Source organism: Dryobates pubescens, chromosome 7, assembly GCF_014839835.1.
Source record: "Dryobates pubescens isolate bDryPub1 chromosome 7, bDryPub1.pri, whole genome shotgun sequence".
Classification (NCBI taxonomy): domain Eukaryota; kingdom Metazoa; phylum Chordata; class Aves; order Piciformes; family Picidae; genus Dryobates; species Dryobates pubescens.
In genome coordinates, this window is record NC_071618.1 from 38,877,952 (window position 1) to 38,892,917 (window position 14,966).

The following is a 14,966-nucleotide window of genomic DNA, read 5'->3' on the forward strand; positions in this document are numbered from 1 at the left end:
ATCTAGGCTTTTCCCACAGCAAGCCTTTGCTAAGCAGTGTTAAGTGCTCTGAATGACATTTATAAAGCAAGGCTGGCCAGGAGACAAGAACCCCATTTTATGGCAAAGTGACACACTCAGACATTTGTCTTCCTTCTACATTAGAAAGTAAGAAACATCTTTCCGAGCAACCCATATGGATGGCAAATGCTCTAGTGAGAGAGCAAGTAGCTACACAGAATTCTGTCAAGGGCAAGAAATTCTCCACTGAAGCTAACGAAACTTCAGTGAAATATGCCAAAAGTATATCCTTTGAGGAACTCTTCCAAGAAGCAAACACTGCTAAGAGTTAAGGCACACACAAACCCCTTCCTAAATTCCATTTGTCTCCTTTCACTATAGTCACAGACCAGGGTAACACTGAGTACTGAAGGTCATCAAGTGTGAGCTTTGGAAAACATGACTCCTTTCTGAAGCTAGAAGTGATTAAAAGGAGAAATCACTGCCCAGCTAACACTATAGAATAATCATGACCTGAGCACATGGCAATGGAATCTTGGCCTGTATCAGGAACAGTGTGGGCAGTAGGAGCAGGGAGGTCATTGTGCCCCTGCACTCAGCACTGGTTAGGCCACCCCTTGAGTTCTGTGTCCAGTTCTGGGCCCCTCACTTCAGGAAAGATGTTGAGTTGCTGCAATGTGTCCAGAGAAGGGCAACAAAGCTGGGGAGGGGTTTTGAGCATAAGCCCTATGAGGAGAGGCTGAGGGAGCTAGGGTTGCTTAGCCTGGAGAAGAGGGCACTCATGGGAGACCTTCTTGCTGTCTACAGCTACCTGAAGGGAGGTTGTAGCTGGGTGGGGGCTGGTCTCTTGTCCCAGGCAACCAGAACAAGAGGACACAGTCTCAAGCTGCACCAGGAGAGGTTTAGGCTGGATGTTAGGAAGAAGTCCTTCCCAGAAAGAGTGATTGGCCATTGGAATGGGCTGCCCAGGGAGGTGGTGGAGTCACCATCACTGGAGGTGTTCATGAAGAGACTGGCTGGGGTGCTTGGTGCCATGGTCTAGCTGATTAGATGGTGTTGGATGATAGGTCGGACTCGATGATCTCGAAGGTCTCTTCCAACCTGGTTTATTCTGTTCTATTCACATCGAGAAACAGCATCACGTCGAGACTGCAGTCACACTCTGCAGCTGCCTGCTACAACAACCTGAAGCTCATAGCTCTGACATATCCAAACCCAAGCTCTTTGTAAGATTTGTGAGAGTTAAAAACCTCAGTACCTATACCACCTACTGCACAGGCATAGCAACAATAGCAGGAAAGCAAGCACTGCATTTTTCCACCACCACTGCAAAACACAGACTGCTAGTCCCCAGGAGGAACATAACACATCCTTTATTTCTCCTCCTTAGTTTTCAATCATCTTTTACATATGTTTATTACTGTAACAGCTGCAGACTTCCCTCATCCTAGTAAAACACCTGCTCTAATAGCCTTTATATTTTACCAAGCTCATCTAGTTCCCACTGTAGTAAAATATCAAACACCAAGGAAACAGGCAGAACAACAATCTGGAAAGCTCTACATAATTAGGAATGCAAGGCAAAGTGCAGACTTAAAGCAGTGGCTAATGGTCAGCAAGGAATGAAGTGGTTTTCAGGGGGGCTGCCAGTATTCAGAGTTCATGGTGTTTTCTAGACCATTTAGGTATCTCTGAACTCCCCCAGAAAAGCAGCATATGGACTACACAATATTTACCACAGCTCTGTAAGTTCATCTCTTTTTCACAGAATCCCAAAATGGTTGAGGTGGGAAGGGACCTGTGGAGGCCACTTTGTCCAACCCTCCCATTCAAGCAGGGTCACTTAAAGACAGGTGCCCAGTAATGTGGCCAGGTGGCTTTTCAGCATCTGTAAGCCTTTGCAGACTTGCATCCAACTAGGACAAGCACAGACATTGCTCCTTACATTTCTTATTCTGTAAACACCATTATTTACCATTTGGGAATAGAATGGAATGGAATGGAATAGAATGGAATGGAATGGAATGGAATGGAATGGAATGGAATGGAATGGAATGGAATGGAATGGAATTTAACCAGGTTGGAAGAGACCTTTGAGATCATCAAGTCCAAACTATCATCCAACACCATCTAATCAACTAAACCATGGCACCAAGTGCCTCAGCAATTCACTTCCTAAACACCTCCAGTGATGGTGACTCCACCACCTCCCTGGGCCACTCCAATGGCCACTCTTTCTGCATAGAATTTCTTCCTAACATCCAGTCTGAACCTCCCCCCCTGGCACAGCTTGAGACTGTGTCCTCTTTTTCTGGTGATGGTTTCCTGGGAGAAGAGACCAACCCCCACCTGGCTACAACCTCCCTTCAGGTAGTTGTAGACAGCAAGAAGGTCTCCCCTGAGCCTCCTCTTCTCCAGGCTAAGCAACCCCAGCTCCCTCAGCCTCTCCTCACAGAGCTGTTCTCCAAACCTCTCCCCAGCTTTGTTGCCCTTCTCTGGAAACATTCCAGCAACTCAACATCTTTCCAAAACTGAGGGGCCTAGAAGCAGAGACAGAACTCAACATGTGACCTAAACAGTGCTGAGTGCAGGGGCAGAATGACCTCCCTGCTCCTACTGGCCACACAATTCCTGGAACAGTCAAAAGTGCATAGGTTCTTTTCTAGAATATCAAGTTTCCAACATTCTGAAATAACAGAACTTAAAGCAACTGCTTCCTACCTTTTGATTTCAGGCAACTGCAATCGATCCTTCTCTTTGCATAAAGGAGGCAGACAGAGGACTCACTTCTCTGTAGGAATCTCCAGCCCCAAGTTTCTCCCTTTGATCACACAAGTGAAGCTCAATCTATCACCCAGGTGGGAAGGACTCCAGAAGTGGAAATGGTCTTTTCTGCATTAAGAATAGCAACCTCATTCTATTCAATTCAATTCAATTCAATTCAATTCAATTCAATTCAATTCTATTCTATTCTATTCTATATTCCTATTCTATTCTATTCTATTCTAATTCTATTCTATTCTACTCCTATTCTAGTCTAGTCTATTCTATCCTATCCTATTCCATCCTATTTTATCCTATTCTATTCTATCCTATTCTATTCTATCCTATCCTATTCTATTCTATTCCATTCCATTCTATTCTGATCCTCCTCACTGAATGCACATTTTGCTCCTATACATCAGTTAAGAGTTTTCTTAAGCAGAGCATTTGCATCCTCACCTATATGCCCTAAGTGAGCCCCCCATCAAAACCCAACAGTACTGAAAAGGAAATGAAGCAGCTTCCATATAGGAAAAGTTATATTTACAGTTTTATTTAGCAGAGTTAAAGAGCAAACAATATTAACACTGTTGTTGAAAAGTGTTTTGTTTTTTAAACCCAGAGTTGCCAAGACCTGCAAGTTACTGAACAGAAACACCGGGCATAAGGCAATAATCCTGACCAGCCATTAAGAGATCACCCTATCCTCAAAGAGCAGAGCTGATAAAGGTGGTAGAAAATTTAGCCTGATTGACTCAATTCCCAAAAATTAGAGAGAGGTGCTGAAAAGAGGGGTTCCACTCTTGAGTGTAATCTTTAACATCTGCAGATGAAGGTATTTCTAAAGCACGCAAAACGCAAAGACGATTCCTGTTTCCAAGGGAGCATTCAGTGCTTTGAATCCAAGGATGCTATGTCCATACACAGTGGTCAGTACATGACTATGGCAACATACAGATGGTGAAAGATTTAAAAACAGCATTAGAATTTCTTCCATTCCACGTCATCAGGAGGATTAACTTCCACCTTCCTTTTACCAACATCAGACCAGTTGGTGCTCAGAACTGTGCCTCCAGACTCCATCTGTAATATGAGAGAAAGCTCGTTTAGTTTGCTCTAGTAACATAACAGCCACATTTCTGAGAGCTTATTGACAACTGCTGAAGAAATGTGAAGGAGCAAAGCTCCACATACCAGAAATTACTAAGGAATTCTGTGTGCATATAGAGTAAAATCTGACAAAGCCATCAATCCAAAATCTTCACCCCAGCATAAATTTAATGGGTACTGCACATGAGATGTTACTTCATTAAACAAGAAGCTTTTGAAGGGTCAGTGATTACATACAAACAATTATGAGGAATTGGAGCCTTTCACCTATGGCAAGTCTCCAAAGTCTGTATGAGCCAAAACCTTATTTCCTTTGAGAGTACTAGTAGAGTAGAGAAGAGTAGAGAAGAGTAGAGAAGAGTAGAGTAGAGTAGAGTAGAGTAGAGTAGAGTAGAGTAGAGTAGAGAAGAGAAGAGAAGAGAAGAGAAGAGAAGAGAAGAGAAGAGAAGAGAAGAGAAGAGAAGAGAAGAGAAGAGAAGAGAATAGTAGAGTAGAGAAGGGTAGAGTAGAGAAGAGTAAAGAAGAGTAGAGTAGAGTAGAGAAGAGTAGAGAAGGGTAGAGTAGAGAAGAGTAGAGAACAAACCAGGTTGGAAGAGACCTTCAAGATCATCTCATCCAACCTATCATAACATCATTTGAATCAAGAAATCAGAGACAAAGCACAACCTTGGACTTACAAAGTCATATTCAATAGTGTGCAACACTGTAGCTTCCAGCAAGACAGATGGGCAGAGTCCAAGGGCATGAGATTTAACACATCTAAGTGCAGGGCTCTACACATTGGTCACAGCAACCCCATGCAGTGCTACAGGCTGGGGTCAGAGTGGCTGGAGAGCGGCCAGGTAGAGAGGGACCCAGGGGTACCTGATTGATAGCAGGCTGAACATGAGCCAGCAGTGTGCCCAGGTGGCCAAGAAGGCCAATGGCATCCTGGCCTGCATCAGGAATAGTGTGGCCAGCAGGAGCAGGGAGGTCATTGTGCCGCTGTACTCAGCACTGGTTAGGCTACACCTTGAATATTCTAATTGTAAGCCTTGCTACACCAGCATCTCCAACAGAACCACTGCCATTCATTACAGGCCCAAGGTTTTGGTAGCTGGAAGCTTTCCAAAGTTTAGTAAATTGAGTCAGTGCTCAGGAAGAACACATTTCTTCAGACACAAAGAACAGAGACTTACAAATGATTTGTTCATGGCACGTTTCACCTCATCTGTGCCATCTGAATAAATTTGCTGGAAGAGTTTATTTAAAGCTGCATCTCCTTCTAACTTCTCATTCTTTTCCTCTTCTTTAATTTCAACTACCAGTTTGTCCCAGTTCCTTGTGTAGTGAGAGGAGGATGGATATAAGTGCTGGGTGTCTGAAAACAGAAGTGTTGGTTAACTGATTATGTTCTCAGGACCTTCAGAGCAGCAGAGAACACAGACATGCACCTGATGGATCAGAGATGATAATGGAACATGCATCTGAAAATGCAAGTGGGATTCCTCCTTACTGATACAAGCACTACAGTAACAAAAGTACAGGAAGTTAAGAAATGCTAGAGACTGCATCCAGCAGCTGTGGAAGTTAAAGACAGTCACAAACTTTAGTTAGCCAATAAAAAACCCCAAGCAAATGCTGTGCAACAGCTACACAGCTTAAAGTCAAAAGAAAGCAGGAGATACTGGCTGAGAGTAAGAATCAAAAATACACAGAAAGCAAACAAAATAAACCAACAGCCTAGAGCCACAGGAAAATGTGAGCTACATTTCAACAAAAATATCTGAATCATTACATTTGGAACTTCAGATGCTCTCAAAGGCTGCTAACCTCTCCTGAAAACCTGCAGAACTCTCACTTGCCAAGGGAGACTGAATACTTAAGCAAATCACATTGAATTATTTACACAACAGTAGAGGCATAAAAATCCCTAGAACTGCAAAAGTGACCCAAACAGGTAAGCCCTGAGGAACTACCCTTAGCATCCCATCAGATGAAAGGAAGTTGTGACTAAAGGTAATACCCAAGTTTTAGCAATGCCCTGTAGACTTTTTCAGTCACTTCTTGGCAGTAAAATTAAGACTACTATGCTTCCAGTTGTAAATACAAAGCTGTTATTCTGTTAACAAGATTCAACACCAACAAATATTCCTGACAACTACAAGCAACTTAACATAAACACACCATTTAGTATTTTAAGAGCTCAGAGTACAAACCTGGTGTAAATTGCTTTAGCTTAGGAGAATCCCCCTGGCCCTCCAGCTTCTCCCATCTCACGGCCTCTGGCTTCTTCATTTTTATCTCAATCTACAAAACAAAGAACTACTTAATCCAAACAGCAAACAGTTTGCCAAAGCAGCTGGACCCTGTAGCAGTAAGTAAATGCATCCATTTGTTTTCAGAAACATAGTCTATACTTCAGTGAAAAGCAGCTACAAGATGCAGTTAGGTGACTTCAAGTCTCATGTCAATGAAGCTTTTATGTGGCTGCATAGATCTTGTATCAGACTTCTACCCTTTTGTTTAGTACCACTTACTTCTTTTGCTTACTATTCACTTAGAATAGAATTAACCAGGTTGGAAAAGACCTTTGAGATCATCAAGTCCAACCTATCATCCAACACCATCGAATCAACTAAACCATGGCACCAAGCTCCCCATCCAGCCTCTTCCTAAACACCTCCAGTGATGGTGACTCCACCACCTCCCTGGGCAGCACATTCCAATGGCCAATCACTCTCTCTGTAAAGAACTTCTTCCTAACATCCAGCCTAACACTCCCCTGGCACAGATTGAGACTGTGTCCTCTTGTTCTGGTGCTGGTTGCTTGGGAGAAGAGACCAACCCCCACCTGGCTACAACCTCCTTTCAGGGAGTTGCAGGCAGCAATAAAGGTCTGCCCTGAGCCTCCTCTTCTCCAGACTAAGCAACCCCAGCTCCCTCAGCCTCTCCTCAGAGGGCTTGTGCTCCAAACCCTTCACCAGCTTTGCTGACTTTCCCTGGACACATTCCAGCAAGTCAACATCTTTCCTAAACTGAGAGGCCAAGAACTGGACTCAGTGCTCATGAATGAAGTACTCATGGATACATGAATACATTCATGAGTACACTTCATTCCTTTTGTAAAGGATGGCATCTCAAAGTAACAACCACTCACACTATCTCAACACTGCCAGGCAGCAAGGTGTTGTCTTTCAAGTATCCCTTTCTTGCCAGTCAGCTCTAATAATCAAATAAGCACATTTGAAGGACTATGAAATCCAACTTTATCTAGGCTTACATTTCATCCACCAAAAAAACCCAAATTATTTGATGTGTAGTGTACACAAACCAGAGAAGCACCCTGGGACTATGCAGATCTTCCCAGTGGAGAAATTCAGAAGCTGTATAAGAAGGGCAATGAGGCTGGGGAGAGGCCTTGAGCACAAGCCCTACAAGGAGAGGCTGAGGGAGCTGGGGTTGCTTAGCCTGGAGAAGAGAAGGCTCAGGGGAGACCTTATGGCTGTCTACAACTACCTGAAGGGTAGCTGTAGCCAGGAGGGGATTGGTCTCTTCTCCCAGGCAACCGGCACCAGAACAAGGGGACACAGTCTCAAGCTGTGCCAGGGGAGGTTTAGACTCGAGGTGAGGAAGAAGTTCTTCACTGAGCGAGTCATTCGTCATTGGAATGTGCTGCCCAGGGAGGTGGTGGAGTCACCGTCCCTGGAGGTGTTCAAGGGGAGATTGGACGTGGCACTTGGTGCCATGATCTAGTTGTGAGGTCTGTTGGAACAGGTTGGACTTGATGATCCTTGGGGTCTCTTCCAACCTTAGTTACTGTGATACTGTGAGGGGAGGAGAAAGTTCTTCACTGAGAGAGTTGTTAGGCATTGGAATGTGCTGCCCAGGGAGGTGGTGGAGTCCCCATCCCTGGAGGGTTTCAAGAGGGGATTGGATGTGGCACTTGGTGCCATGGTTTAGTCATGAGGTCTGTGGTGACAGGCTGGAGTTGGTGACCTTTGAGGTCTCTTCCAACCTTGGTGATTCTGTGATTCATTTGGTTCAATGAACAGACACTGGTATGGAGAAAACTGTCTAGTATTCACTGGCAAAACCAGCAACTGAAAATGGGTATGGTTGCACCATAGGAGAAAAAATTAAGTGTGTCATGCCCTCTTCACACCTATACATCATTTCTTCAATCATATTTTAGGGTTTTCTTGCAATTAACTTTATCCTTTGGTTACAGGCTTATGAAGTTATAAAACAACATTTGCACAACAAGGGCTGCCTAATGCAATTCCAAACAGCAAAGCCACTTAACAGCATCATAGGAACTCTGTGACATTAACTAACTGAAATCAGTGCTTTCTGAACTTCAGCAGCTCCTTATTCATGAACAGCTCCACAGGAGCGAACACTTGCTTCTACCTACAGCCACTATAACCTGGGGATCCCTGCAGACCCCAGAACAAAGGCACCACTGTACAAGCTAACCCTAGAGGCCACTAACAGCAAGCTCCTTGCACAGCATCATCTTGATTTGAAATCTGAACTTCATTTAATCCATTCTTCAAATTAGTCACTGGCAAGCAGAGACACCTTATCAAAATAAAGAAATGAGCTCACTGAAGTTCCAAAGCTTCCATGTTCACAGTCATGCTGCATTTTAAGCATCAGAATACTCAGTTATGATTCCTTCTATTTTGTTTTTATTCTCCCCAGGAAAAGCTACCACTTCCCCTGGACAAGTTTGAATAGTGTTTTTCCACCACTAACAAGTGCTAACTAAGAATAACAACAAGTTTAAGACATTAGGCACATAATCATAGTATCATAGTATCAGTCAGGGTTGGAAGGGACCACAAGGATCAGCTAGTTCCAACCCCCTTGCCATGGGCAGGGACACCCCACACTACATCAGGCTGGCCAGAGCCTCATCCAGCCTGCTCTTAAACACTTCCAGGGAGAGGGCCCCAACCACCTCCCTGGACAACCCATTCCAGGGCTTCACCACTCTCATGGGGAAGAACTTCCTCCTCACCTCCAGCCTCAATCTCCCCACCTCCAGCTTCATTCCATTCCCCCTAGTCCTATCATGACCTGATATCCTGAGAAGTCCCTCCCCAGCCTTCTTGGAGGCCCCCTTCAGATACTGGAAGGCCACAATGAGGTCACCTGGGAGCCTTCTCTTCTCCAGACTGAACAACCCCAACTCCTTCAGTCTCTCCTTATAGGAGAGGTGCTCCAGCCAGCTCCAGCTCCTTGTGGCCCTTCTCTGGACACCTTCCAGCACCTCCAGATCCCTCTTGGAATAGGGGCTCCAGAACTGGAGGCAGTACTCCAGGTGGGGTCTCCCCAGAGCTGAGCAGAGGGGGAGAATCACCTCCCTTGCCCTGCTGGCCACACTTCTCTTGCTGCAGCCCAGGATCTGATTGGCTTTCTGGGCTGCAAGTGCACACTGAGAGCTCCTGTTGAGCTTCTCCTCCACCAGCACCCCCAAGTCTCTCTCCTCAGGGCTGCTTTCCAGCCAGGCACTGCCCAGCCTGGATTTGTGCCTGGGGTTGCCTCCACCCAGATGCAGGACCCTGCACTTGGTCTTGTTGAACCTCAACAACCCATTGAAAGCCAGGAAAGACTTATACTCTCTTCCACTTTCTGCATTTCCTGGATTTCCAATGCTTTAGCATTATTACAAGTCACAAATTGATATAAGCATCAGAGTATCAGATTTTAAAAATCAGTCACAGAACAAAACCAATAATCAAAACTACTGTATTGCTCTAGTCATGCAACCAGTCTCTGAAGGCCTGGGGCCTACAGTGGAGTGGAAAGGAATGGAGTGGAATGGAATGGAGTGGAATGGACCAGGTTGGAAGAGACCTTCAAGATCATTGTGTCCAACCTATCATCCAACACCATCTAATCAACTAAACCATGGCACCAAGCACCTTATCAAGTCTCCTCCTGAACATCTCCCATGATGGTGACTCCACCACCTCCCTGGGCAGCACAGTCCAATGGGCAATCACTCTCTCTGTAAAGAACTTCTTCCTAACATCCAGCCTAAAACTCCCCTGGCACAGCTTGAGACTGTGTCCTCTTGTTCTGGTGCTGGTTGCTTGGGAGAATAGACCAACCCCCACCTGGCTACAACCTCCTTTGAGGAATTTGCAGGCAGCAATAAAGGTCTGTCCTGAGCCTCCTCTTCTCCAGGCTAAGCAACCCCAGCTCCCTCAGCCTCTCCTCATAGGGCTGTGCTCCAAACCCCTCACCAACTTTGTTGCTCTTCTCTGGATTCATTCCAGCAAGTCAACATCCTTCCTAAACTGAGGGGCCCAGAACTGGACACAGGACTCAAGGTGTGGCCTAACCAGTGCAGTGTACAGGGGCAGAATGACCTCCCTGCTCCTGCTGGCCACACTGTTCCTGATGCAGGCCAGGATGCCATTGGCCCTTTGGCCACCTAGGCACACTGCTGGCTCTTGTTTAGCCTACCATCAACCAGTACCCCCAGGTCCCTCTCTACCTGGCTGCTCTCCAGCCACTCTGACCCCAGCCTGTAGCTCTGCATGGGGTTGCTGTGGCCAATGTGCAGAACCCGGCACTTGGATGTGTCCAATCTCCTGCCCTTGGACTCTGCCCATCTGCCCAGCCTGTCGAGGTCCCTCTGCAGAGCCTCTCTACCCTCCAGCAGATCAACTCCTGCCCCCAGCTTGGTGTCATCTGCAAATTTACTGATGATGGGCTCAGTTTATTGCAATCTGTAAGGATGCAGAGACTTCATGTTGGAAATGTGCAGAAGCAGCATTCAAACCATGACAGTAATGAGTCTTTACTAAACCGAAGGAAGGCAGCAGAGCTTCCTCCACTAGACTCAATTAAAGACAACTTTGGAAACTATCATCTTACAAGTTGTTTTTTTTGAATCCACACTTCTAAACCTAATGCTCTGTGATCAGCTTAAGGAAGACAAAAATACTTGTCTAGCTACACAGAAGACAAAACAAGTAGTTCCATGAGTGCCAGAACTAGTGGGTTGGAGTGGTTTTTTTTTCCCCCCTCAATTGATTTGGATCTCATGAGTCAAACATTTTAGTTAATTAATCACTCACACAGGCACTAATTAGTTAGAAGGGAAACACTGAGTATTAATTAAAGAAATACACCTTGTGTCTCCTCTTTCTAACTCTTCCCAAACCTGAGGAAGCTGGATTTCAATTCAGTTGCACAGGTAAGGAGAGGAGGCCTTCATTTTGAGATTTGACACTGTGGTTACCAGTGCATCTCCCCCTTCAAGCAAAAAAAGGAATAACCAATACTGACACTGCTCAACCATGCACCTCTTCAATTTCTCTACTGCTTGCTCTTCCTTTGCTTTCTTCCCCTACTCTTCTGCGTCAGGCTTTCCACCAACATTTTGCGGTGTTGCAAAGAGAGGCTAATTTATCCAACCATCTCTGCACCAGAACAAGAGGACACAGTCTCGAGCTGTGCCAGGGGAAGTTTAGGCTTGAGGTGAGGAGAAAGCTCTTCACAGAAGGAGTTGTTGGCCATTGTAATGCGCTGCCCAGGGAGGTGGTGGAGTCACTGTCCCTGGAGATGTTCAAGAGGGGATTGGATATGGCTCTTGGTGCCATGGTTTAGTTAGGCATGAGGTGTTGGATGATAGGTTGGACTTGATGATCTCTGGGATCTTTTCCAACCTTATTGATTCTATGAATCTATGATGTGAGCTACTAAACATTGACATTCTTCCTCTCACAGCACAATCAAAGAATCAATAAGGTTGGAAAAGACCTCAAAGATCATCAAGTCCAACCTGTCACCCAGCACCTCATGACTACTAAACCATAGCACCAAGTGCCACGTCCAATCCCCTCTTGAACACCTCCAGGGATGGTGACTCCACCACCTCCCTGGGCAGCACATTCCAATGGCTAACAACTCTCTCTATGAAGAACTTTCTCCTCACCTCAAGCCTAAACCTCCCCTGGTGCAGTTTGAGACTGTGTCCTCTTGTTCTGGTGCTGGTTGCCTGAGAGAAGAGACCAACTCCCTCTTGGCTATGACCTCCCTTCAGGTAGTTGTAGAGGGCAATGAGGTCTCCCCTGAGCCTCCTCTTCTCCAGGCTAAACAATCCCAGCTCCCTCAGTCTCTCCTCACAGGGCTGTGCTCAAGGCCTCTCCCCAGCCTCATTGCCCTTCTCTGGACACCTTCAAGTGTCTCAATGTCCTCCACAAAACCCCCTTATAAAAGCCTATGGCTATCCAGAGTACTCTGCCCACACATACAAAGAAGTAAAAAAGGGAAGATCAGTACTTTTGCTGCTCAGGTAATTCCCCTCTCTCTGCTCTTTCTAATCTCTCAGTTCTCACACTTTTCTCTGTGAAACTGTCCCTGCATCAGCACTACATGGCAAACAACCCTAGCACAAAGGAGATGCTACAAACCAATTCCCAAGGCAAGATGCTGATTTCTTAAATCTAAACCATTTCAACCCTGCCAAGCTACAAGTACAGACAGCTGAAGACTGAATGCATTTGTGACATGATTAAACCTCCACCCCATCTACTCCATCCACTTCAATTGAAGTCACTCATTAGGCAATGAGGCAGGAGCAGAACCAGGGAAGCCATTAGCTTCATGCCACTACACAAACATACTCTGCAAAAACACAAGACTACAAAACTCTGCTTGTGAAGGCACATGTGTCTTTGACTTGAGAGCTTTATTGGATATCCAGGGAGGTGGTTGGGGCCCCATCCCTGGAAGTGTTTAAGACCAGGCTGGATGGGACTCTGGCCAGCCTGATGGAGTGTGGGGTGTCCCCTCCCATGGCAGGGGGGTTGGAACTAGTTGATCCTTCTGGTCCCTTCCAACCCTGACTGATACTATGATACTACTATGATCTCAGGAGAAACAACTTTGTGAATCCCAATTACATTACAATTGGGGTCAGAGTGGCTGGACAGCTGCCAAACAGAGAGGGACCTGGGGGTGCTGATTGACAGCCGCCTAAACATGAGCCAGCAGTGTGCCCAGGTGGCCAAGAGGGCCAATGGCATCCTGGCCTGTATTAGGAATAGTGTGGCCAGCAGGAGCAGGGAGGTCATTGTGGCCCTGGACTCTGCATTGGTTAGGCCACACCTTGAGTCCTGTGTCCAGTTCTGGGCCCCTCAGTTTAGGAAGGACATCGAGACACTTGAACGTGTCCAGAGAAGGGCAACAAGGCTGGGGAGAGGCCTTGAGCACAGCCCTGTGAGGAGAGGCTGAGGGAGCTGGGGTTGTTTAGCCTGGAGAAGAGAAGGATCAGGGGTGACCTCATTGCCCTCTACAACTACCTGAAAGGTGGCTGTAGACAGGAGGGGGTTGGTCTCTTCTCCCAGGCAATCAGCACCAGAACAAGGGGACACAGTCTCAAGCTGCACCAGGGGAGGTTTAGACTCGAGGTGAGGAAAAAATTCTTCACTCAGTGAGTCATTCGTCATTGGAATGTGCTGCCCAGGGAGGTGGTGGAGCCACCGTCCCTGGAGATGTTCAAGGGGAGATTGGATGTGGCACTTGGTGCCATGGTCTAGTTGTGAGGTCTGTTGGAACAGGTTGGACTTGATGATCCTTGGGGTCTCTTCCAGCCTTAGTTACTGTGATACATGCACAAAGGGCAACAAATGCATTTTAATGAACATGGGCTGCATCAAGAGAAGTGTGGCCAGCAGGGCAAGGGAGGGGATTCTCCCCCTCCACTCAGCTCTGGGGAGACCCCACCTGGAGTACTGCCTCCAGTTCTGGAGCCCCTATTCCAAGAGGGATCTGGAGGTGCTGGAAGGTGTCCAGAGAAGGGCCACGAGGATGAGCAGAGGGCTGGAGCACCTCTCCTATGAGGACAGACTGAAGGAGTTGGGGCTGTTCAGTCTGGAGGAGAGAAGGCTCCCAGGTGACCTCATTGTGGCCTTCCAGTATCTGAAGGGGGCTACAAGAAGGCTGGGGAGGGACTTCTCAGGATGTCAGGTAGTGACAGGACTAGGGGGAATGAAATGAAGCTGGAGGTGGGGAGATTCAGGCTGGAGGTGAGGAGGAAGTTCTTCCCCATGAGTGGTGAAGCCCTGGAATGGGCTGTCCAGGGAGGGGGTTGAGGCCCCATCCCTGGAAATGTTTAAGAGCAGGCTGGATGAGGCTCTGGCCAGGCTGATCTAGTGTGGGGTGTCCCTGCCCATGGCAGGGGGGGTTGGAACTAGATGATCCTTGTGGTCCCTTCCAACCCTGACTGATACTATGTTCATTCCATAGCAGATACTGATAGCTATCACACACAAAAGCAAGAGATCACCATGGACATTTGTGTCATATCTAACACACAAGTACAGTTGGCTTTTTACTCTCCTTTGGAAAACAGAAAGTAAACTCCCATCAGCACTCAGGCAAGAGAAACACATCCCTTTGCCAGCTACTTTGATTTCACATCCATATTTCATAAAATCCATGCCTGTGTGCCTTTTGCCAGCTTGAGAATAAAAGACAGGAAAATTCTGTAGCCAACTAAATGCTTTCCATGCCATTTAAGGACAAGTTTAATACCTCAGCCTCTCTTTGTGCATCATACTGTGCAGCCACTTGACCATCTGTGGCAGTTTAGGCTGGGTCCCTCCTGTTCCTGCCACGAGTTACACCTCCTGTGTCCCCAGTGTCCAGCCCAGGAGGTGGACACAGGAAACTGAGAATTTCATACCCATAATATCCTGTGCCCTATAGATCCATCTGCAAAGTCATTCTCTTCCTCTTTCTCCCCTCTCTGCTCTCATGGGAGATGCTCCCTATTGGGTAATGGTGGGGGAGTATCTCACAGTCTCTTAGGCCTGGCTAGGCCTAAGGCCAGGAGACCTGGCCAGTCTGAGACTAGCCTAGCAGTGGGGGTGAAGAAAGAGCCCTGGGGGTTTTGGGTGTACCCTCAGGTGGGGAGATGGGAAATGCTGGGGAACCTTTGGGTGTGCTGGAAGGGACTCTGTATGCTTTGGGGTATCTTTGTCACTGTGCTTGTAGTTCCTGTAAAACACTAATTGCTTTTCCATTTAAACTTTCCATCACTTTTGCAACCCATTTGTGTGAGTGTCATTCTTTTGCCCCCTCTCAGG

The 14,966-nt window shown here is 46.6% G+C and overlaps 1 protein-coding gene across 1 annotated transcript in view; it reads right to left on the reverse strand.

Annotated features, from left to right (window-relative positions):
- Positions 1-3,297: 3,297 nt before the first annotated feature.
- SUGT1 (SGT1 homolog, MIS12 kinetochore complex assembly cochaperone) overlaps positions 3,298-14,966 on the reverse strand; it is a 43,775-nt gene continuing 32,106 nt past the window's right edge. The window contains exons 11-13 of the mRNA XM_054163095.1: positions 6,072-6,162; positions 5,052-5,233; positions 3,298-3,846 (exon numbers count right to left, since the gene is read on the reverse strand). Of these exons, the coding sequence (XP_054019070.1) occupies positions 3,745-3,846; positions 5,052-5,233; positions 6,072-6,162 (375 nt within the window). The 3' untranslated portion in view covers positions 3,298-3,744. The remainder of the gene's footprint in view (positions 3,847-5,051; positions 5,234-6,071; positions 6,163-14,966) is intronic.